Genomic DNA, 23,560 nt, shown 5'->3' with positions numbered 1-23,560 from the left:
GTCACCATGCACTTAGTGCAGAGTGCATGTGACATTCCCTCCTGATTAGCTTGGCGGCAGGTTCATGGCTTCCAAGTAGTCCGCCAATAACTGGGGGTACTCCTGGAAGAACTCTTCGTCGAGCCATACGGCTTCGTGGGTGCCTCGATCTCGGAACTTCGTATAGAACTGACGAATCCGTCGACCGGAACCATGCTTCCATCGATGAAGAAGGATCTGCTCAGGCTCAATAACTTCTGCCTCGTCTACCACGTCTGGCTGCTGTTCATCTGAAACATCAAACACTTTTGGACCAACATATGGTTTTAGCCAAGAAACATGGAAAACATCATGCATTGTCCAACTGGCAGGCAACTTTAACTTCATTGAGACATCACTTATCTTCTTAACTATTGGAAAAGGGCCAAAACTACGGAAAGAAAGCTTGGGACAACGTTTGCCCACTTGTTTCAATCTCTGCTTCATGATACGCAAATAGACCCAATCCCCTTCCTTGAAGTGGACATCTCGTCTAGATTTATTTGCCTGTCTACTATATGCTTCCTGAGCTTTGGTCAAGCGGTCCTTAACTGACTCAATGATCTCGGAAAATGCTTCCATGGTTTTATTAGCCTCTAAAGATGGAGACACCATTCTCGTTAAAAGAGAAGAAAAACGGCGACCAAAGGCTGCTTCATATGGAGTCCGTCCGACACTGGATGAATGCGTGTCGTTCAAGATAGCTTGGACCAACGGAAGATAGTGCTCCCATTTGGACTGCCGGTCATGACAATATGACTTGAGGACATCAAAGGCCAACTGATTATAAATTTCTGTCTGGCCATCTGTCTGGGGATGGAATGCACTAGACAACTGCAACTTAGTTCCAAAGTTTTCAAATAATGCCCTCCAGAAATGCGAGGTAAACTTGGAATCTCTATCTGATGTTATGGTGCTAGGCAAACCACAAATTGGATACCAATGCTTGAGAAACAGACGTGCTACGTCCTCGGCTGTGGCCGTATGCTTGCATGGGATGAGCATGCAGAACTTACTAAAGCGATCCACAATGGTAAAACACTGAGTGTTACGGGATCCAGTGGATGCTGGTAGAGGCCCTACAAAGTCCATAGATATGTCGATGAAAGGTCCGTCGGGGATAGGCAAAGGTTGAAATAAACCTGCCTTCTTTGTATGGGAAACCTTGACTTTTTGACAAATCTTACAGGCTCGGACATGTGCATAGACATCACGCCTCATCTTTGGCCAATAAAAGGACCGTTCTAATTTCTCGAGGGTACTGTTGATACCCCTATGTCCTCCAACTAAGGAGTCATGGGCATCATGGAGAAGAGCAGAACGCTTTTCTCGAGTAACACAGAGACGGTTCTTGTAGAACAACCAACCGTTCTGTACTGAATAGTGGCCAGGCTCAGAAGTGAGGGCCAAACTATACTGAGTACCAAACTCAGGGGAGTCGACATATTGGTCTTTCATACTATCCAAGTCCTTCCCCGTGATTTCGAGAATGGTAGCGTCTTGGACTGCCTGGATGCTGGACTTTCGACTGAGAGCATCTGCTACTGGGTTATGCTTACCAGGGATGTATTCAATCATACCTCCAAACTGTTGGAAGATTTGACTCCACCTGGCTTGTCGATCACTCCACTGGGCACTTGGCATAGTCTGAAGCCACTTAAGTGCTTGGTGGTCTGTTTTCACTGTGAAAGCCTGTCCATAAAGAAAAGGCTTCCAATGTTTAAGCGCTGTGATCACACCCAAAAGCTCTTTGTCATATACCGAATAATTCTTTTCGGCGACATCCAACTTTCTGCTGTAATAAGCCACGGGTCTATTGTCCTGCTGCCTGCAGGACTGCACCTATGGCTACATTGCTGGCATCGGTGATGACCTCGAAAGGTTCGTCCCATGATGCTAACTTTAATACAGGTGCTTCTGAGGCAGCTTTCTGGAGTGCATGGAATGCATCAAGTGCCTTACCTGTAACTGAGACTTTCTGCTTGCGAGTCTTCACCCCCTTGAGCAAGTCGGTAAGAGGTGCTGCAAGGTTGGAAAACTGATGCACATGGGTACTATAGGGCTGACAAAGACCTACGAATGAACGGATTTCTTGGGCGGTCTTAGGAATATCCCAATCTAAGATCTCTTGAACCTTTGAGGGGTCCAGTCTAATCCCATCGGAACCGATGATGTAGCCCAAATACTGAACTTCCTTAACACCAAAGATAGACTTTTTGGCGTTTATGTAGAGCTGATTATCTCGCAAAAGTTGCAAGACTTTCTCCACATCTTTCTCATGCTGCTCCGCAGTGGCTGAGAAGACTAGTATGTCATCAAGGAATATGAAAACACACTTCCCAATGTGGACTGCGAAAATCCTAGACATCATCTTATTGAACGTTGCGGGTGCATTTGTAAGCCCAAAAGGCATGACTACGAACTCGTAGTGACCACGCTCTGTCCTGAAAGCTGTTTTTGGAATGTCAGCTTCAAAAATGCGGACCTGATGGTAACCACTCTTGAGGTCGATCTTAGTGAAAAATTTAGCACCGTCTAAACGCTCCAAAATGTACTCTATCCTGGGCATAGGAAACTTATTCTTGATAGTGAGTTTGTTTAATGCCCTGTAGTCTACACAAAGGCGTGCAGACTTGTCCTTCTTTTGGACAAATAGGATAGGTGCAGCAAATGGGGAGGAAGAAGGCCGAATGAATCCGGCTCGGAGAAGCTCAGATAACTGCTTTTCCAACTCGCCCTCTAAAGTCTTGGAAAGACGATAGGGAAACCTGCTAGGAGGGTCTGATCCAGGGACCAAATCAATGTGATGGTCCTCAAGGCGAGAGGGTGGGAGACTGGGTGGGAGATCGTCCCTAAGCATAATGTCCTGGTGTCTGGATAGGAGGTCTGCTAACTGAGGGACTGAAGATGTAAGGGATGCTACTAATGAGGGAGGGTCTGCTTGAGCACGAATATAAAGGAGTGCTCCTTCTGCTCCCTTGCGGATAGCTCGTCGGGCCTGGAGATGCGAAATCAATGGGATGCCAAGAATGCTTCTATCCCCACGAATCATGACAGGCTCAGGAAAACCTTTACAAATAGTAAAAGTGTCCTGCCCCCAATCGGGAATAGGCTCATACTGACGGAACCACTGAATTCCTAAGATCATGTCACACCCTAACAGAGGGGAGACGATGAAATCCCGTTGAAATGAGGCCTTCTGAACTTCAAAGGCAAACTGCTGTGCCTTCTGGGAAATGTGGGTGCGAAGACCAGGTGTAAACCCGTCCACATCCAGATGATATGGGACTAAAGTGCAGTTCAATTTATTAGCCAACTGGGGAGAGATGGCGTCTTCAGAACTGCCCATATCGAAAAGGACTACAAACTGTCGGCCCTGGGCAGAGCCATAAGCTCGGATAAGGCTCTTCTGAGCAGCATCGCTCTCACCCTCCTACTTAGCATCAAATACCACGGATGGCATAGGATGCATGGAAGGTAAAAGTTGAACTGCATTTGAGGTAGTAGGCGGGGCTGGAGGAGCTGGGGAAGCTGTGGCAACTGTGGCAGAAGGAGCTTTGGCAGCTTGTGCCGCTTGCCATTTGTGGCAATCCTTCTTACCATGCCCTATAATATGACAGAAAAAACATCTATTTTCTGACTGATACTTCTTTTGCTCCTCTGGAGGAAGATAACCTCCAGTAATGCCTGCTTTAGCCTTTTCATCAGGGGTTTTCTTAGGTTCTTTATCCTTCTTACCCCCTGAACTGGAGCTATTACTGCTGTCCTTCTTAGCATCTTTAGAAGATGCGTTACCTTTCCCTGACTGTGCAGCTGATTGCTGCTGCTGGGGTTTGGTACTGGACTGAGATGTCTGCTTGGGCTTGCCCCCGTTGAGCTTCATTTCTTCGTTCTGAGCGAGAGTCAGAGCCCGGTCATATGTACTTGGTTCAAAGTTACGAACTGTGAACCGAATGTTGGAGTCCAATCCACGAATGAATTGCTCCATCTTGGCCTGCTCAGATAACCCTAACTGCTGTGCTAAAGTAATAACCTTACCGGAAAACTGAAGCACTGGGGAACCGTTCTGTCCGAGTCCATAAAACTCGTCTTTCAGACCGGTCATGTACTGGGGCGGGAGAAATCTGGTCTTCAGGTCATGGACAAAGATGTCCCAGTCAAAGGCTGTGACACCTGTGGCCTGGTCAGTATGAATACTAGACCAATGCTGCCACCAAGTGACTGCCTCACCTGTGAGATGGGGAGCCGCTAAGTGGACTTTGTCTTGTGGGTCTGTGATCCTAGCTAATGGAAAATGAGCATTAAATTGATGAACAAATTGATTAACTGAAGAATGATCACACTTACCATCATACTTGCTGAAATTCGGTTGACTGCGAATGATGGTGGTTGCTGCTGCGGGATGCTGGCTGGTGACACCTATGACTGGGGAGACTGAGGAGAGCTGCTGATACCTCAAGTGTATGGCCTCCTTTTCCCGTTGGTGTTCGAGTAGCATACGTTCTCGATCAAGCTCACGTTGGTGTTCCCGAGCGGCGAGTTCAGCCTGACGCCGGTCTTCGTCGATCTTGCGTTGGGCTTCCTCATAGTCCCGTCTTTCTTCTTTTTCTCTTCTCCTTCGGGCCTCGTCCTCTCTCCTTTGTTGTTCCATCTGAAAGAAGAGAGAGATGTAGTCGGGTGCTGCTGGAGGTGTAGAAGGACGTGCTGCTGCTGCCTCCAAGAGTTGGAGACGCTCCATGAGTAGCTGGTTCTGAGCTCTTAGAAGAGCTATGGTGTCTGCTGTAGGCGGAAGAGCAAGGTCTCCTTCGGGGGAGACGTCTTCCGGCTGATGAGTACTCTCTCCTGTAGACATGATGCTGAAGTCGGTGGTCGTGCCGGAACGCAATCTAACCATCCGAGGATGCCCCCACGCTAGGATACGGTGTGTGTGGACTATCTGAATCTGATACCAATGTGACATGGGAGGGATGAAGACCGTAGTAATCACAACCTTAGTCTGACTTAACTGCACTTAATGATGTTTAAGAGACAAACAGATATACAAAGAGATAGATAGGTATGGTGTCAATGCAGTGCAGCTATATTATATGAATGAATGCGGTTACAATGATGATCCAAATGGATCTGTAAGCTGAATATGCTGACTATATGCTGTAAATGCGGGCTGAACTGCCGTCCACTCTTTCCCTTGTCTCCTGGAGGGAAACGCTGAAGGGAAGCTCAGGGAACAGATGCTGTATGCTGAATGGATGATGAAACGCAGACCTGTAGGGCTGAACTGGCTGCGTTTTGCTGATGAAGATGGCTGATGTTGATGCGTTAACTGATGATGCTGCTGAGGATGATGCGTTTGCTGATTATGCTGCTCCCAAGGCTTCCTGGATGAGATGCGTTGGAGCACAAGGGACTGAATGCTGCTATGCTCAACCTGAATGGCTGAATGGAGATGCTCTGCTATTTATATGCATAAGGGCTGCTGGTCGGCCAGCCTTAATGCAGTCGGCCAGCTACTGGAATGCTCATAAATACCATAAATGGTATATAATGCTAGTCGGCTGCCCCAAAAATGCCTGAAAAATGCTTTAAATGCCTGTAAAAATGCCTGATAAATCTGATGATGCTAATGAAGCCATAATGATGCCATGTCACTGTACACCTGACTGGTGTGCACGTGACATTAATGTGACATGGGAGGGATGAAGACCGTAGTAATCACAACCTTAGTCTGACTTAACTGCACTTAATGATGTTTAAGAGACAAACAGATATACAAAGAGATAGATAGGTATGGTGTCAATGCAGTGCAGCTATATTATATGAATGAATGCGGTTACAATGATGATCCAAATGGATCTGTAAGCTGAATATGCTGACTATATGCTGTAAATGCGGGCTGAACTGCTGTCCACTCTTTCCCTTGTCTCCTGGAGGGAAACGCTGAAGGGAAGCTCAGGGAACAGATGCTGTATGCTGAATGGATGATGAAACGCAGACCTGTAGGGCTGAACTGGCTGCGTTTTGCTGATGAAGATGGCTGATGTTGATGCGTTAACTGATGATGCTGCTGAGGATGATGCGTTTGCTGATTATGCTGCTCCCAAGGCTTCCTGGATGAGATGCGTTGGAGCACAAGGGACTGAATGCTGCTATGCTCAACCTGAATGGCTGAATGGAGATGCTCTGCTATTTATATGCATAAGGGCTGCTGGTCGGCCAGCCTTAATGCAGTCGGCCAGCTACTGGAATGCTCATAAATACCATAAATGGTATATAATGCTAGTCGGCTGCCCCAAAAATGCCTGAAAAATGCTTTAAATGCCTGTAAAAATGCCTGATAAATCTGATGATGCTAATGAAGCCATAATGATGCCATGTCACTGTACACCTGACTGGTGTGCACGTGACATTAATGTGACATGGGAGGGATGAAGACCGTAGTAATCACAACCTTAGTCTGACTTAACTGCACTTAATGATGTTTAAGAGACAAACAGATATACAAAGAGATAGATAGGTATGGTGTCAATGCAGTGCAGCTATATTATATGAATGAATGCGGTTACAATGATGATCCAAATGGATCTGTAAGCTGAATATGCTGACTATATGCTGTAAATGCGGGCTGAACTGCTGTCCACTCTTTCCCTTGTCTCCTGGAGGGAAACGCTGAAGGGAAGCTCAGGGAACAAATGCTGTATGCTGAATGGATGATGAAACGTAGACCTGTAGGGCTGAACTGGCTGCGTTTTGCTGATGAAGATGGCTGATGTTGATGCGTTAACTGATGATGCTGCTGAGGATGATGCGTTTGCTGATTATGCTGCTCCCAAGGCTTCCTGGATGAGATGCGTTGGAGCACAAGGGACTGAATGCTGCTATGCTCAACCTGAATGGCTGAATGGAGATGCTCTGCTATTTATATGCATAAGGGCTGCTGGTCGGCCAGCCTTAATGCAGTCGGCCAGCTACTGGAATGCTCATAAATACCATAAATGGTATATAATGCTAGTCGGCTGCCCCAAAAATGCCTGAAAAATGCTTTAAATGCCTGTAAAAATGCCTGATAAATCTGATGATGCTAATGAAGCCATAATGATGCCATGTCACTGTACACCTGACTGGTGTGCACGTGACATTCCCCGCTGCTAAACTGTTGCTGGGTGATAAACCTGGCAACCTTCGACTCTTCTGCGATCCTTCTCCTCCGAACCACTGCCCCCTTCTGTCTTCTGCTGGGACTGAGGCCGTCTGCAGGAGTGAAATCCTTGAGCCGAGACTCTATGTACTGCGGGAACTGAATGGCAAATACCTGAGTCACCCCTGACCGGTTCCTGGAAACCTTTCACCTACCATCTCCGTCGTACCTGAAGCTCTGAACCTCCTGAGGCGATGTTGGAGCAAACTTCCGTCTTCTGTGGAAGAGAAACCCCCTGCTGCCAGTTGAAGCCAAAACTTATGTGCTCCTTTGATGATGGATGTCCTGCTTCCCTGAGAGTTCATGGGTAACATATATGCAGGACTGACTGCTAAGATGACTGCTATAATGATGACTATGCAAGCCATGTGCAACCCTATATGCTGTGCAAGAATGCAGATGAATGGGTTACTGATGCAGACCTAAGGGAAAATCCCTAAGGGTGGCTTGCAAAATTTTGAGAACTGGGTTTAACTGTGCGGAAGCGATAAAACTGATGACTGACTGCATGACTGATGAAATGAATATGCTCTAAGGCTGGTTACCCTGTAACGCTCTGATACCAATGTGATATGCCGCGGAAGTCTTTGTATTGGTTGATCCTGTCACACAATATGCTCACACCGTCTTCTGTATCCTGAGTTTCGTGAGTTTAGCAATCCATTTCATTTACTTCAAACTTTAAAGAGATGAGAGAGAGAGATATGAACACTGTACACCAGATTGGGTCCCGAATTACCCACTGAAGGGCCCCCTATCCCGATAACGAGATAGTATTTGCTTTATTACTTTAGAGAGAATGACTTTGGACTGTAGGTAAGCCAAACGCAAGATCTCGGAGGATCGGAGTATGGCTGATCTGTACACTGCTGTAGAAACACCTCAATGACTTGATCTTGAGCCTATGCACTCCTCCCAAGGGCATGAGGAAGGGCTGCACACCTGAGGCTCAAAGAAGAAGAAGGTGGACTGTTCTACACACTGTTAGAATGCTGAAAACACATATGAATGCTGTGTTACCTTCACCAGATGACTGCTGAATGTGTTGATGATGCAGAGAATGCTGGATACTGATGCAAACAGCAGATTCAGGGCTGGAAACTGCTGTGGACTGAATCTTCAGGGCTGGAAACTGCTGTGGACAGAAACGCTGAAGAGTAGGGGTGCTGAGGAGCTGAAACGCAGACCTGTAGGGCTGCTGGACTGCAAAACACAGGTATCTGGAGCTGCTGGACAGAAACGCAGCACTGCTGCCCTGCTGAATCAGAAAACACAGGAGAAAACAGGCTGTAATCTGGCGTGGAACTATGCTGAGGAGTATGCTGAATCTATGGCATGAACTGATGCTGAATTCAGGCTGATTAGAGGCTGAGGACAAACACCTAGGGCTGGACTGAAGCTATGGTTCTCAAGGGCTGGAGAAGAAAGCTTATGGGCACTAGGGCATGGATTAGTCTTATGCTGAGAGCAAGAGAGAGAGGAGAGCTCTTAGCACAATGAAGACTGAATGAGCAAAAGAGGCTCTAGGCAAGCCTATTTATACTAACTGGAGGTTGGTCATTAATATTTATAAATGCCCAATAATGCAAATAATGATAAATAAATACTAATAAATATGGAAAAAATACCAGATAAATCCCAGTAAATTCCCTAAGGCTTTGGGGATGTTCTAAATGATGCACAGGCATATGTATGCATGTTATGCAAGATGCAGAGTGCTTTCTGATGCAAACCCTAAGGCTTCTATTGACTCTACATGCATGAATGATTCTCTCCAAGTGGGTTAAGGGACTTGACTGACTGACTGACCCACTAAGGCTGAGGAATGACCTACGTAGCTCGTGCCTGACTTATCCTGGACTGAGGATGTACAATGGGGTCACGGCATACGACAAATATCATCCTACTGGGTTCTACAACTGTACAAATGATGCACTTCTGATGATGAGCCATCTTGTCACCATGCACTTAGTGCAGAGTGCATGTGACACTAGTAAGGGGGACCCCCAATCATCCAGCCAGCCCAATTCGCTCCATCAACTTTCAGGCTACTGCATTCAGAAAAGGGGGGGAACTAATCCTGTTTGGTAAGATCACCCATAGCTCCTTTTGATTCTGTTTAAAAGTTAGTCTTGCTGTTGGGTTTCCTTTTTTCCTATGATGCAGAACCTGTCCCAACTACTGGCTCCACCCGCCACTCATCCATTCCCACATGGACACCCGTCTTGGCCAACCCCCTCCCCCACCTACACAAGCTCCGCTTGCGCTCGACACACGTCTTTGGCATTCCAATCCTTCACTTATACAAAGTGGGGAGATTATCTGGAGTATACTACTCCACTTCCGACTTGATCATGCTTCAGCAAGCGTCATCGACATGCCACCACGCTTGCAACCGCATGCGGAGAAGCTGCTGCTAGCGGCTTCTCCGACAACCATTCCACTCACCTTGCACATATCATATGCCCCATTCCATCCGGGCAAACATTGTACTGCATCATGCATACATGTAAACAATGTAGCATACTTGGATTGCATTGTTGGAATATATCATCTCCAGATGGTCTACATCACCATTTTCATGCTTGTATTGGCCATTTATGAGGCCCTGCATTGGCATATCTCAGCAAATATTATTCAGCATTTTTCTACCATTTTTTAGATATTTTATGCTACTGTCCTACTGTCGGCCTGCTACAACTGGCCGACCAGTACTCTAGGGGGCTGACCCCCTTTTCCCCAGTTTATCTCATTCTTTTGCATCCAGCTGAGGTCATTAGCAACGGCTTCTGCTTCTTACCATTGTCCAGCACCTGTTGGGGTAAAGGCATTATGCCCACCCTTGTAGTGTGTACAAGCCCATAAGTTTTATAGTACATAGTACACTTAGTACTTTTAATGTACTAAGTGCACTATGTGTACTTGAGCAAATATACATGTGTGATAGGGGAGTCACACACTCATACTTTGTGAGTTGACTTATCCCCACACGTCTCTCTCTCTCTCTCCCTTCTTCTCTGTGTGTTTCTCCCACATGAAACCCTAACTGTTTCAGCTGAGCTTCTTTAGCTCCCTTCAACTGGTATCAGAGCGCAAGGTCAATACCGTGAGCGCCGTTGTGGTGCAAGAGTACCAGGTCACCGTAAGCTGCAACGCGGGCAGGAGCTATTGGACAGAAGCTTGTGTAGGTGCTAAGGCACATGTGTGTATCGCTGCTGTGTGCAGAATAGGGCAAACCAGCTCGAGGTCAACGCCAGCATTGGAGATGCTACAGGTGAAGCGCAAGCAGGTAGCTTGCAGGTGTGTGTCCAAGCAAGTATGGCTGAAGGTCCACAGCCTGTGCGTGTGAGCATTGGAGACAGCGCTGAATTTGGGGCCATTAGTGACAAGCTTGAGGAGTTGCCATAGCCATAGCCTGTGTGCCACAGGTACAACAACGTGTGTGCAGGTCATCAGCTAACGGGACCACGTCCTGTGAGATGTCGCCAAGTGCAACAGCACGATTTGCTGACTAGCGTAACCATTGGGTGTAACGCAAGTTTGTGGCGCTGGACTTTGGGCAGCCTAAGCAACGTGCAGGGCTTTGGGTCCAAGCAGGTCAACAACAGCAGTGCAAGGCACTGGCGTGAGCAAAGCACAGGGCGGCCAGCAGGTGTTCCTTGTGGTGCAGCTCGCAGTCCAAGCAAGGACCAGGCTGGGCAGTAGGTGTCAACGCAGGAGCTGACCTACAGGTGTATGAGGCCGCCATGGCGTGATCGCTGCAGAGTTCCTCACCTACCATCCGTACCTACACAGCAGCAGCAAATACGACGCCCCCCCCTTTCTGCAACAGAAATCAAAAATTTTCAGAGGTATTTGCTTCAATTTTGGGATTTGCATGTCCATTATCATCAATTGAGCAGGTACAGGTCCTAATGGCTCACATTTGAGCACAATTGGCAACATTGGGTGACATTGGTCACATTCCGGGTCAATTGGCAGGAAATTGGGTGTTAACATTTGGGGCTTTTGATGTAATTGTGCCATTGGGCATTCATACATGCTGTATGATGTGAGAAATCTCACATTCGGGGCTAAATTGCAAGAAATTGGAGTGTAAATCAAAGGGCTTTTGTGCCAATTGGGTTGATTTGCATGCAGGCACTGGCATTTGATGCTTTGGGCAATGTGTTGATGCCTGTCAAGCACTCAATGTGCCAGTAAATCAAGGGGCTTTTATGTGTTGGATGTATATGTGGCCAGGGGGAAGCATTGTGAAGACTCTGGATGCCTTCATGTGCATTAATGTACCATTCATGATCAGAAATTGATCTTGAATCAAGGGGCTTTTCAAGATTTTGTGCTTGTTGAGCTTGGCAAAGCAGCAGGGAAGACTTTTATGCCTTGAACCCTCAGTAATCCACTTGCAGTCAAGGGGCTTTTGCCCAATTTCTGTCCGGGACTGTTGTATGCAGTGGTGAGGACTGTCAAGGTCTGATTTTCACTCATTTGGACAGCCAGGAGAGCATTTATTGCTACTGTACTTGCTGGTACAGATTTGATACAACTTTGTACAAGTTTAGGCATGGCTGTACATTGATTTGAGTGAGGAAATGGCTCATTTTCAGCTGTTGTACTTGCCGGTACAGATTTGGTACATCATTGGTGAGCACTTAGTACTGTTGTACAGTATTTTGGAAGGGGAACAGAGCACATCTAAGGTGCTGTCATAGATCTGCAGCAACCAGATTTTGGTGATTTTATCACATTCAGTGGGAGGAGAGTTGCATTAGTGCTTCCGCAGTGGGAGATAAACTTCGGGAGAACAACTGTGAGCACTTTGTGTGCTTTGGTGTAGTGTTTGCACATCTTGCAGGGAGTCAGGCATTGACTGTGTCAAAGGTTGCATATTGCTATGGCAACCACAGGTGAGAGCTCTTCATTGCTTCACATCAAAAAGCTTGAAGGCTCACATAACTATGACATTTGGCAAACCCAGTGCTATAATGTGTTGCTCCAGAAGAAGCAACACAAGCCCATCAAAGAAAGGGGTGTAATGGCCGCTTCTCTTACTGCTGAAGAATGGGAAGATATGGATGAGCTGGCAAGATCCACCATCATGTTGTCTGTGTCAGACACTTTACTTTTCAGCATACGTGAAGAGAAGACAGCTTGGGGAATGTGGCAAAGATTGCAGGACTTGTATGCCCAGCAAAGTGCCTCAAGCAAAGTGTATTGGTTGAAGAAACTCATAGGTCTTCAAATGAAGGAAGGGGCGTCTATGACAGCCCATCTAAATGAGTTTAATGGTGTTGTCAGCTAGGTCATCAATCAAAAGTTGGCAATGGACGATGAGTTCAAAGCCACCTTTCTCTTATGCACTTTGCCAGAGAGTTGGGACACATTCAGGACAGCCACTAGCAATTCAAATGCTATGCTATCATATGCAGATGTGGAGGGTGCTCTCCTTCAAGAGGAGATGAACAGGAAGAACAACTCTGTTGGAAAGTCCAATGCAATGAACGCACGTGGGAGATCCCAGCAAAGGGGTAAAAGCCAAGAACGGGGAAGAAGCAAGTCCCGCTCCAAAAAGGACTTGGAATGCCATTATTGTGGCAAAAAGGGACATTTCAAAAAGCAATGCTACAAATGGAAGAATGATCAAAAGGAAAAGGGCAAAGGCAAAGACAAAGACAAAGATGAAGCCAAAGATGCAAAGCCAAAGGGCAAAAGTGGAGTCAAGATTGAAGAAGTCAATGTGTCACATGCAGGTGACAGTGAGGATGAAGTCCTATTCATGTCTTCACTTGATGCCCATTCACTCCATGCAGGAGATGGTCATGGTATGCACTCATGGATCATTGATTCAGGTGCCTCCTTTCATGTCACAGGTTGCAGAGACTTGTTTGTCAGGTATACTGCTGGCAATGAAGGAGTAGTTTATTTGGGTGAAACCATGCATGCCAGATTCTTGGCAGAGGTGATGTGAGGCTTGTGTTTTCAGATGGCTCACAGCTTATGCTCCATGATGTCAGGCATGTGCCTGAGATCAAGAAGAACCTGCTTTCTACTGGACAGCTTGATAATGCTGGTTATGTTACCACATTTGGTAGTGGAAAGTGGAAGATTAGTAAGGGCTCACTGGTTGTTGCCAAAGGCTCTAAGGTGGACACTCTTTACTTCATGCATGCTGGTGTTTGTCACCATGCTAATGTAAATGCAACCGAGCTGCCGGAAATCTCTATGTGGCATAGCCGGTTGGTACACATGAGTGTCAAAGGAATGGAGCAATTGTCTCGTTTTGGTTACTTGCCTTCTCTAAAGTTCTCGAGTTTTCAGTTTTGTGAGCATTGTATATATGGCAGGCAACTCCAGTGCCCCCACAAGAAAGCTCTTGGACAGAAAGATGCTCCGTTAGAGCTTGTGCATACAGATGTATGTGAGATGCCTCAGCTTTCTTTGGGAGGGGCAAAATATTTTGTGTCTTTTATTGATGATGCCACACGCAAGGTGTGGGTTTATCCTCTTCGTTTGAAGAGTGATACATTCTCAGTGTTTGAGAAGTTTGTTGCTCATGTTGAGGATCAAACTGACAAAACACTGAAGGCTTTGCGTTCCGACAATGGTGGAGAGTATATGTCCAAACAGTTTCAGGACTTTTGTGATGCTAAAGGCATCAAGAGGGAGCTCTCTGCTCCTTATGATCCTCCACAAAACGGGATAGCAGAGAGGATGAACAGGACCATTCAGGAGAACGTCCGTTCTATGTTGTCACATGCTGCGTTACCTCATGGTTTTTGGGCTGAAGCTGTTATGACGGCCGTTCATCTTATAAACAGGTCACCTTACACGAGGCTTGGTGGGAAAGTGCCAGAGGAAGTATGGACAGGGAAGCCTCCGTCCTACAAGCACTTGAGAGTGTTTGGTTGCGTTGCGTACGTGCACATACGCAGGGAAATACGCACCAAACTTGATCCTAAGTCTCACAAATGCATATTCCTAGGATATGGTGACAGAGGTGAAATGGGGTATAGACTTTGGGATCCCGTGAATAGAAAGATTATACGCAGCAATGATGTCATTTTTTATGAAACATGCATGTATAAGGAGCCTGCAAGGCAACAAGAGCCTGGCAGAGTCATCTTTGATGATGATGGACATCATGGACAACAACCAAGGGCTGTAAATCAGCCATTACAGCAACAAAACCAGCCCTTAAATGGTGCTGGAAATGGTCCAAATGGACAGCCAGAGATGGCAGAAGATATCCCTATGGATATCCCACAGTTAGAGGAGATACCAAGCATGATCTTTCAACCTTATGGCATGGAACAGGAGCCACCAATAGGTGATATGCAGGCTGGACAGCAACCTGCAAATGATGGTCATTGGGTACGGAGGTCCACAAGACCCTCCAGAACCCCTGACAGGTTTGTTCCAGGGGTTGACTACTTGATGCTCACTGACTGTGGGGCTTTACGGAGGGCAGACAAGGCTCTTTGGGAGCGTGCTATGAAGTCAGAGATGGATTCTCTGCACAAAAATGGAACATTGAAGTTGGTGCATTTGCCTACAGGCAAGAAGGTTTTGCCATGCAAGTGGGTTTACAGGCTCAAAGTTGCACCTGATGCAAAGCCAAGATACAAAGCCAAGTTAGTGGCTAAGGGCTTCAAGCAGGAATATGGTGTGGACTTTGATGAGATCTTCTCTCCAGTGGTCAAAATGACCACACTTAGAGCTGTATTAGCTTTGGTTGCTCATGATGATCTGGATTTGATTCAGATGGATGTGAAGACTGCTTTTCTTCACGGTGATCTCCATGAGGAGATATATATGCAACAGACAGAGGGTTATGCAGTGAATGGAAAGGAGAAGCTTGTATGCAAGCTGAAAAAGAGTCTTTATGGGCTCAAACAGGCACCAAGGGAATGGTATCATAAATTCGATACATTCATGAAATCCCAAGATTTCAAGAGGAGTGACATAGATCACTGCTTATACACCAAGAAAGCTTTGGATGGCAGTCTATTGATCCTCATCTTGTATGTTGATGATATGTTGATTGCCGGAAAATCTCGTAAAGAGATGGATGCCTTAAAGAAGAGGCTGCATCAGACCTTTGATATGAAGGATTTGGGTGATGCAAATCACATTTTGGGTATGCGGATACTTCGGGACAAAAATCAGCATGTGTTGTATTTGTCTCAGAAGGAATACATTGGCAAAGTTTTGCAGAGGTTCAATATGGAGGGGGGGAAGAAGACTAGTACTCCTTTGCCTCCATATGTGAAACTCAGTGCTATGGACAGCCCACAGTCGGATAGTGACAGGGCTGATATGGCCAAGATTCCGTATGCTTCAGCTTGTGGCAGTCTCATGTATGCCATGGTTGCTACCAAGCCGGACATTGCATTTGCAGTGGGAGTGGTTACTAGATACATGGCCAACCCTGGCAAGAAGCATTGGGAAGCAGTGAAAGGTGTCATGAGATACCTGAAGGGCACACAGGATATGTGCATCTGCTTTGGCAAACAGGATGCATTAGTGCATGGTTACACGGATTCGGATTATGCCGGTCATCCAGATAACCGGAAGTCTACTACCGGTTATGTGTTTACATTCACAGGAGATGCTGTGTCATGGATATCCAGGTGAAAGTGCACTGCCTTATCTACTACAGAGGCCGAGTATATTGCAGCCACAAAGGCTTGCAAGGAGGCATTATGGCTATCTCGGTTAGTGGTTGATTTGGGTTATACAGGGGATATTCCATTGTTGCATTGTGACAGTCAGAGTGCCATCCAATTGGCAAAGAACCCTGTCTTTCATGCAAAGACGAAGCATGTGGATGTGAAGTATCACTTCATCAGAGAGGTGATAGAGAACAAGCTGATTCAGCTTGTCAAGATTCATACTGATGACAACCCGGCTGATCTGTTGACAAAGAGTTTGCCTCCAGAGCGGTTTGCTCATTGCAGACACTTGATGGGCATTGGATGAGGCCAGTTTCAACCTTGATATGGCCTTGTATATTATCATGTACATGCTGATTTTTTCTTTTCTTTCACTTAAGGGCACATTGCCTTTAAGTGGGAGGTTGTTGGGGTAAAGGCATTATGCCCACCCTTGTAGTGTGTACAAGCCCATAAGTTTTATAGTACATAGTACACTTAGTACTTTTAATGTACTAAGTGCACTATGTGTACTAGAGCAAATATACATGTGTGATAGGGGAGTCACACACTCTATACTTTGTGAGTTGACTTATCCCCACACGTCTCTCTCTCTCTCTCCCTTCTTCTCTGTGTGTTTCTCCCACATGAAACCCTAACTGTTTCAGCTGAGCTTCTTTAGCTCCCTTCAGCACCTACGGGCTTCCCTCGTGCTCAGTTTTCAGCAATAAACATCAGTTTCCAGCATTTACAGGTCTTGTACCTAGGCCTACACCTGTGTTTTCTATTTGCTTCACTTTCTTTCATGGTATCAAAGAAAAACGCTGACTTGTGAGCAGAAAAGAACTGCGTTTTCTGTTTTGGAGCAAAGGCTTCGACAGTTTGCTGTGTTTTCTACAGATTTCAGCGTAGTAAGTGCTGCGTTTTCTTTCGGGAGTGGAGGCTTCCTCAAGATTGCTGCATTTTCTTCATCTCACGCTTGGGACTGTTGTATTTCTGAATTTTCAACAAAGATTGCTGATTTTTATGCTGATTGGATTGTTGAAGCCCTCTCTTCTAGGTGTTGAGGACAGGGATCTACATCTTGAAGAGATCTTCCTTCTTCCTCTCCTTTCAGTTTCCCACCCTCCCTCCCTTCCTTCTTGCTGTGCACAGCTTGAGAGGAGGATTTGTTTATTCATGCCCTTTCTTAAGAGAAGGTTTCTTGTCAGAGGACATGGCTTCAAGAGATTTCTCTTGTGCTAGTCCTTCTATAGTTTCTTCTCCCGTGCTTGGATCTCCCACCCACCCTCTCTTCTAGTCTTTCTTGAGGAGATTTGGATTCTTGGTAGTGATGGCTTCTAGAAACCCTCCCCTTACTTCTACCAACTATCAGATTTGGTCATATTGGACTCGGTTAACTTTGGAGGCTTCTTGTCTTTGGGCTGTTGTGGCTTCTTGTCACCCGCCTGTATTTGTGAGAAATCCCCAATCCAAAACCCTGTTCAGCTTACAGGGAATTTTGTATCAAGAATTTTGAAGTTAATAAAACTTGGACATGTTGTCTGACCTAGCATGGCAGACTTCATGATTGGACATGTGTTCTTTTCCAAGGAACATTCCGAAATGGGAGAGCATAATATTGCATGCATAAATGGACATGCTTCCATCCCGAAGTGGGGAAGTATGATTGGACATGCTTCATAAGCATGATGGACTATACACTCTTACCATTATGGGAGAGCGTATAGATGGATACAAGTGTATGGAACGGATGGTACTCACCTTAGGCACATGCACAATAAGCTGTTTGAAGATCTTGCATTAGATGCTGATTTTGAGAATGCTTGAACATTTAGGCATTCATCTTAAAGCATCGAACTTGTGCATAATACTAGTTGCTAATCTAGAGACTTGTATTTTGTAGGAGGTTAAGTATGTTTCTTACTTAAACTACTTTCAATTTTGATAGTTTTACAAGATATGTATCTTTTAAGTTGGAGGTCAATTTTGAGGCCTTTCTCTTCATCTTTTGGGAAAACAGAGGCTGGAATCGGAATTAGAGCGGTCGAACACCCCCCCCCGGGCTTTCTTTTTTTTTTTTTTAATTTGAGGTGACATGGCGACTCATCTCAGCAACTGTCTCTTCAGTTGCACATGCAAATTCGTTTTAGAACTTGAGTTATAAGCATCTCTTTCTATTTTCCAAAGAGAGAATGTAACGCGCGGAAGCTCTGGGTAGTCTTCTTTCAGCCCTAAACACTCTTGGAAACCATCTGATGCAAAAACGCACCATCTGATGCAAAAAAGCAGGTAGAGAGAGAGTAGAGAGAGAGAGAGAGAAGTGCTGGAATTTCAGTATATACTATGGTACAAAAAGGTACATATCTTTGCAGCCCTTGGCTGCCCTCTTGAAAAGGTGGTAAAACACCAAAACCTGTCCCCTATGGGACCTCTAGTGATCCCAACCCCTAGTGGGTTTGAATGCCTAAAACATAGAGCAAGTGTGCCTTTATATAGGCCTTGGGATCCATTAGAAACTGGCCGACTGCTGGTCGGCCAGCAGCCCTGCCATAAAATACCAAAACGCATGCTCTTTTATTAGATGCTCTTCACTTTATGATGCGCTTCAGCCCTTGGCCCTTCTGGAATCAGCCGACCCTGTTATGAGCAGCTGACACCTCCTGTCCTGCAGCAGCCAACTCACTTCTGCAGCCAGCCTACTGCACTTATCTGGATCCCACTTGTCCTGCTCCACGTCCACTTCAGATGATACACCTGAAGCTCTGATCATTCTGGTTCTACCTATCTTCTACTGGTTCATGGTCTTTATCTGTTTGCCTCTTCTGGATCTAGCCCTGATAATGTCCATGGCATCTGTGATGCACATGACATCCCCCTCTGCTAAACTTGATGACGGGAATCCAACCTGCTCTTGGATGACTGTCATCATCCCAATCCTGTCCCGAAGTCCCTCTGTCATCATCCATCCCTGGCAAACCTTTTTCTCTGAAAATCCGGTCTGTTCTCCAAACCACTCTGTCTCTGATGAAGATCTATGCATCTGGTCTTCCTCTAGTCCACAATCCATTCCTGCCCTAACTCTGAACACCGTCTTGGTCTTCTTTCCTGGAACTGAATCTGGCACTCTCACATCACCCTTGGAGGATCAACCTCCCTTGGGACCGTAACCTAAGAATCTATCTGGCTCACGGAACTGCCATCCCCATCTGGCACTGTGGAACACCACCAACAAACCTCCTAGGAGTTCTTCCCGATCTGTGTTCCCGCCTTGGGCTTCGAATCCGTGTACTTTCCTGTACCTTGGACCTGTACACCATCATCTGGGACTGAATCAGTGTTTAGCTTTGCTGAGCCTGATGCTCTGATACCAATGTAACGCGCGGAAGCTCTGGGTAGTCTTCTTTCAGCCCTAAACACTCTTGGAAACCTTCTCATGCAAAAACGCACCATCTGATGCAAAAACGCAGGGAGAGAGAGAGAGTAGAGAGAGAGAGAGAGAAGTGCTGGAATTTCAGTATATACTATGGTACAAAAAGGTACATATCTTTGCAGCCCTTGGCTGCCCTCTTGAAAAGGTGGTAAAACACCAAAACCTGTCCCCTATGGGACCTCTAGTGATCCCAACCCCTAGTGGGTTTGAATGCCTAAAACATAGAGCAAGTGTGCCTTTATATAGGCCTTGGGATCCATTAGAAACTGGCCGACTGCTGGTCGGCCAGCAGCCCTGCCATAAAATACCAAAACGCATGCTCTTTTATTAGATGCTCTTCACTTTATGATGCGCTTCAGCCCTTGGCCCTTCTGGAATCAGCCGACCCTGTTATGAGCAGCCGACACCTCCTGTCCTGCAGCAGCCAACTCACTTCTGCAGCCAGCCTACTGCACTTATCTGGATCCCACTTGTCCTGCTCCACGTCCACTTCAGATGATACACCTGAAGCTCTGATCATTCTGGTTCTACCTATCTTCTACTGGTTCATGGTCTTTATCTGTTTGCCTCTTCTGGATCTAGCCCTGATAATGTCCATGGCATCTGTGATGCACATGACAGAGAAAGAGAACTAACTCTTTCTATTTGTTGACAAAGGAAAGTTTCCCATGCAAAACTAAACATGTGTAAAAGTTTCCCATGCAAACTAAAACATATGTAAAAGTTTCCCATGCAACCTAACATGTGTAATCTTTTTCTATTTTGAACTAAGAAAGCTTTTTAGAAAGGAATTCACCTATAAAAAGAGGTGATTCCCTTCATTTTGGAGGAGGAGAGTTCATGTAAACTTGTGCATTTTTTAGAGCAAGAAAGCAAGAAGACTAGCTTCTTCTCTACCAAGTGTAGAGAACCATTTTTCAAGAGAGAATACTATCATGGGAAGACAGAGGTGCTACTCAAGAAGAGGCTTTGAAGAGTTGAAGAAGAGCTTACTGATTTGCTTCATCAAAGGACTTAGCTCTTGTGAGCATCCTTGCCACAAGAGAACCAGTTGTGTGACCCATTGGTAGGCCATTGGGATGGCACACAGGCGGGTGAGTTTCTCCAACACTTGTGTGTGTGTGGTAGGCCACCACATACAAACTAGGAGATTCCAAAGGCTTTGTTTTCTATCTTGTTTGATAGCGGTACCATGCTAATTCAAATCAGCCCATACACTTGTAAAATTCTGGAGGAATAATTCATATTCCTGTGAAGGGGCCCGGCCGTTCCGGGTCTATGCTATGTCGTCTCTCTCTCTCTCTCATTTATTCTTCCATCTATTTGGCTCAAGTATTGTTGGCTGAAAATTCACAAGTTTTACTTCAATTTTCAGCCATGGTTAAAAGTGGATTAATGTGATTTAGCAGTGATAAGTTTGTTACGCAAGCTCAACGAGTTTCACTTCTCCTCAATTATTGGATCCTGTTTATCGAGGAGTTTATGATGCTTCTGCCAGGATGGTTATCATCCAATCTTTGTCACCTTCCATACAGGTGAAATTTTTATTTGCTTCTTATGATGCCTCTCAGCTGTGGCTTGAACTTCAAAGGCGGTATTGGGGCTCAGGCATTGCCTCACAACATCAGGAGACCAGGGCCAAAGTGGCCCCCTTGTCAGTTTTAGATTCTCTCCACACGACACAATCCTAGTGACCACAGCTATGACTTCTTCAGTAGAGGTTAGGATCACATCGGATGAGGTTGAGGATCATCCACTGATCATGCCTACCCTCTCCATGGTGTTGTTGATATTTCTCTAGGTTCCCCCCCTATGCTACAAGATATGCTTTCAAAAAGGATTCCGCTTCTTATGTTCCAGAGGAGGCATCTTCAGAGGGTTCTATGGAATTCTCATTGGTGGCTACTTCCACTATTTTAGAGTCTATTTTAGTTCAAACTTCAACCTTGGCAGATTCAGTTATCCCTAATGATCCTCTTGTGCCAGAGGTTACTTCATTTCCTCCTTCTCCAGAGGAGGACTCATCGTCTGAAGATCATCTTTCTCCTACTGTTGGAGGATCTTTACCCCAGATAGTATTTTCATCTAGTGTATCTTTGGTGGATTTTGGAGTTGCTACCTCTACAGTTTCTCCAATGACTGCTCTATTGGTGGTGTTTACTAGTCCTTCTCCAATCATTTTGCTGTCACCGATTCCTACTTCACCAATACCTACAATTCTTTCTTCAGAGAAGGAGTCTACTACGGTACTGATACTTGTTGCAAATACAGAGGAGGTACCATTTTCCTTTACCATTTTCCTTGGAGCTATCAGTGGTTCCCTTTCTTGAGAACAACTTCTTCTGGATTGATTCCGGTGCTACTTCTTCATCACCTGCTTTGGATGTGTCCATTGATCCTTTTCAGTCTTCTATGCTTTACAGGACATTGATCAACCTAAGGATCCTCCGGACTGAACTTCAGCTATTTTTGGAGTTCTTACTTCAACGTGCTAGTATTGGGCCGACCCTCTGGCGTGCTGAAAAGGAGGTGTTGGAATATATCATCTCCAGATGGTCTACATCACCATTTTCATGCTTGTATTGGCCATTTATGAGGTGGCCTGAGGCCTTGGTCTTCTTTTATCGTCAACCTTAATCCCAAGCCCTTATACTCTGCCCCCCATAAATTTCACACCCAAAAGTGACATAGAAAAAGAAGACTTCACAGCAAAAAATGGCTTGGAGAGGTATAAATACCTCAACTGAGTCCCCTGCCTTTGCTACTACTCTTTTGATGAAGACGGCCCCTGCATTGTAGCCTTGCTCCTACACATAAAACGAGGCACATTATCCCCCCAGAATGCGACATGGGAATTTCTAAAAGCAAAGAATCTAGGAACAAAACATACCTGCAGGGCTAGAGGGACCTTGAATAGAACAATATCATTGATTTCTGGCTTCCTGAAATAATAGGAGACCTGAAAAGCCACCATATAGCACCATAAATCACAGATAAAAGATGTCATTCAATGATGACCCAACTACAAGGGGTCATAAACATGCCATGCCCAACACTTATAATGTCAAATTGAAAGACACTTATAATGCCAAATTGAATTGATATCACTAATTGAATGTCTAAAAATCACACATATCATCTGCCTTGACCCTTTTGCATGGTCTTGTAACTTGCCTACATATCTTAATCAGAATATACGCACAGGAGAAGCGAACCTTTTCAGCTATAATCCGATCACCGACTTGGAAGGTGGGGAACATTGACTCCGAAGGGATGTTTCTGAGTTCTACTATGAACCATCGAAACATGGTTGTTAACATGTATGTTGGCATTATGCTTCCACTGGCGGGATAACTGATCCAGCTTGGCAATTTCAGGGTTTCCCAGACAGACGTGAAAGAATTCACTGCTGCTGGGGTAGTGTCTTCTTGAAAGTCTTTAGCCTTGGAGGTGGAGGCAGAGGCTGAGGCTGAGGCTGAGGCTGAGGCTGAGGCTGAGGCTGAGGCTGAGGCGGCATCTTTGGAGCTCGAAGACGTTGCAAAGCTCACAGACGGTAGCACGCGAGGGCCTGCCGACGTTGCAAACCCTAAGGCCTTCCTGTCCGGCGGTTCTTTAAGACCTAGGGTTTTTCTTGCCTGCAATTCTGCAAACCCTCCTAGATCGTGCCAAGCCTTGATGAAGCCCTCCTTATATCGATCAACGGCAGAAGAAGATGATGATGATGATGCCGACGTTGATGCTGATGAAATGGCCTCCCATTTTGGTGATGATGGTAATGGAGCTTCATAAGGAGAGCAGAGGCAAAGCACGGAGACGAAGAAGAGCAACACAGAGGCGACGAGTAGCGGACAAAGGGTTGCCATGAAGCAGAATTTTCGAAGCGAAGTGGCTGCTGCTTTTAGCAGCGGCGTTCTGCTGTTTTTTTCTCTTTTGACCAAATTTTCGAAACTTTTAGACTGGACTCTAATATTTAGCACCTTTGAATTCGTTTTTTTTTTTGGGAGCACGTTGCACATTTCAGAATTAAAAGGTTTGAATTCTTTATTTTTGGGGCATTTACCTCCAAATTATTAATGTATTCTCTCTCTTTTTTCACCAATAATATTTATTTATATTAACTGTTCAAATAGGCATACATCACCCCCAAAGACCCAACTATCTACTCCTTTTTAACCTCATTCAAGATTTTATAAAGAAATTCCCATCTTTCATCCTCACACAAGAAACTAGATTGATCCCACGAGATCTGATACCCCAGTAATA

The 23,560-nt window shown here is 45.6% G+C and overlaps 1 protein-coding gene across 1 annotated transcript in view; it reads right to left on the bottom strand.

The window, feature by feature from the left end:
* LOC147630836 (uncharacterized) overlaps positions 1–23,244 on the bottom strand; it is a 34,037-nt gene extending 10,793 nt beyond the window's left edge. Inside the window, exons 1-3 of the mRNA XM_086809216.1 lie at positions 22,513–23,244; positions 22,188–22,256; positions 22,036–22,104 (exon numbers count right to left, since the gene is read on the bottom strand). Coding sequence (XP_086665342.1) covers positions 22,036–22,104; positions 22,188–22,256; positions 22,513–23,160 — 786 coding nt within the window. The 5' untranslated portion in view covers positions 23,161–23,244. The remainder of the gene's footprint in view (positions 1–22,035; positions 22,105–22,187; positions 22,257–22,512) is intronic.
* Between the last annotated feature and the right edge of the window lie 316 nt (positions 23,245–23,560).

Source organism: Cibotium barometz, chromosome 15 (genome assembly GCF_041138505.1).
Source record: "Cibotium barometz isolate CiBa-2024 chromosome 15, ASM4113850v1, whole genome shotgun sequence".
NCBI lineage: Eukaryota > Viridiplantae > Streptophyta > Polypodiopsida > Cyatheales > Cibotiaceae > Cibotium > Cibotium barometz.
This window is presented reverse-complemented; position numbering and strand designations above follow the sequence as displayed.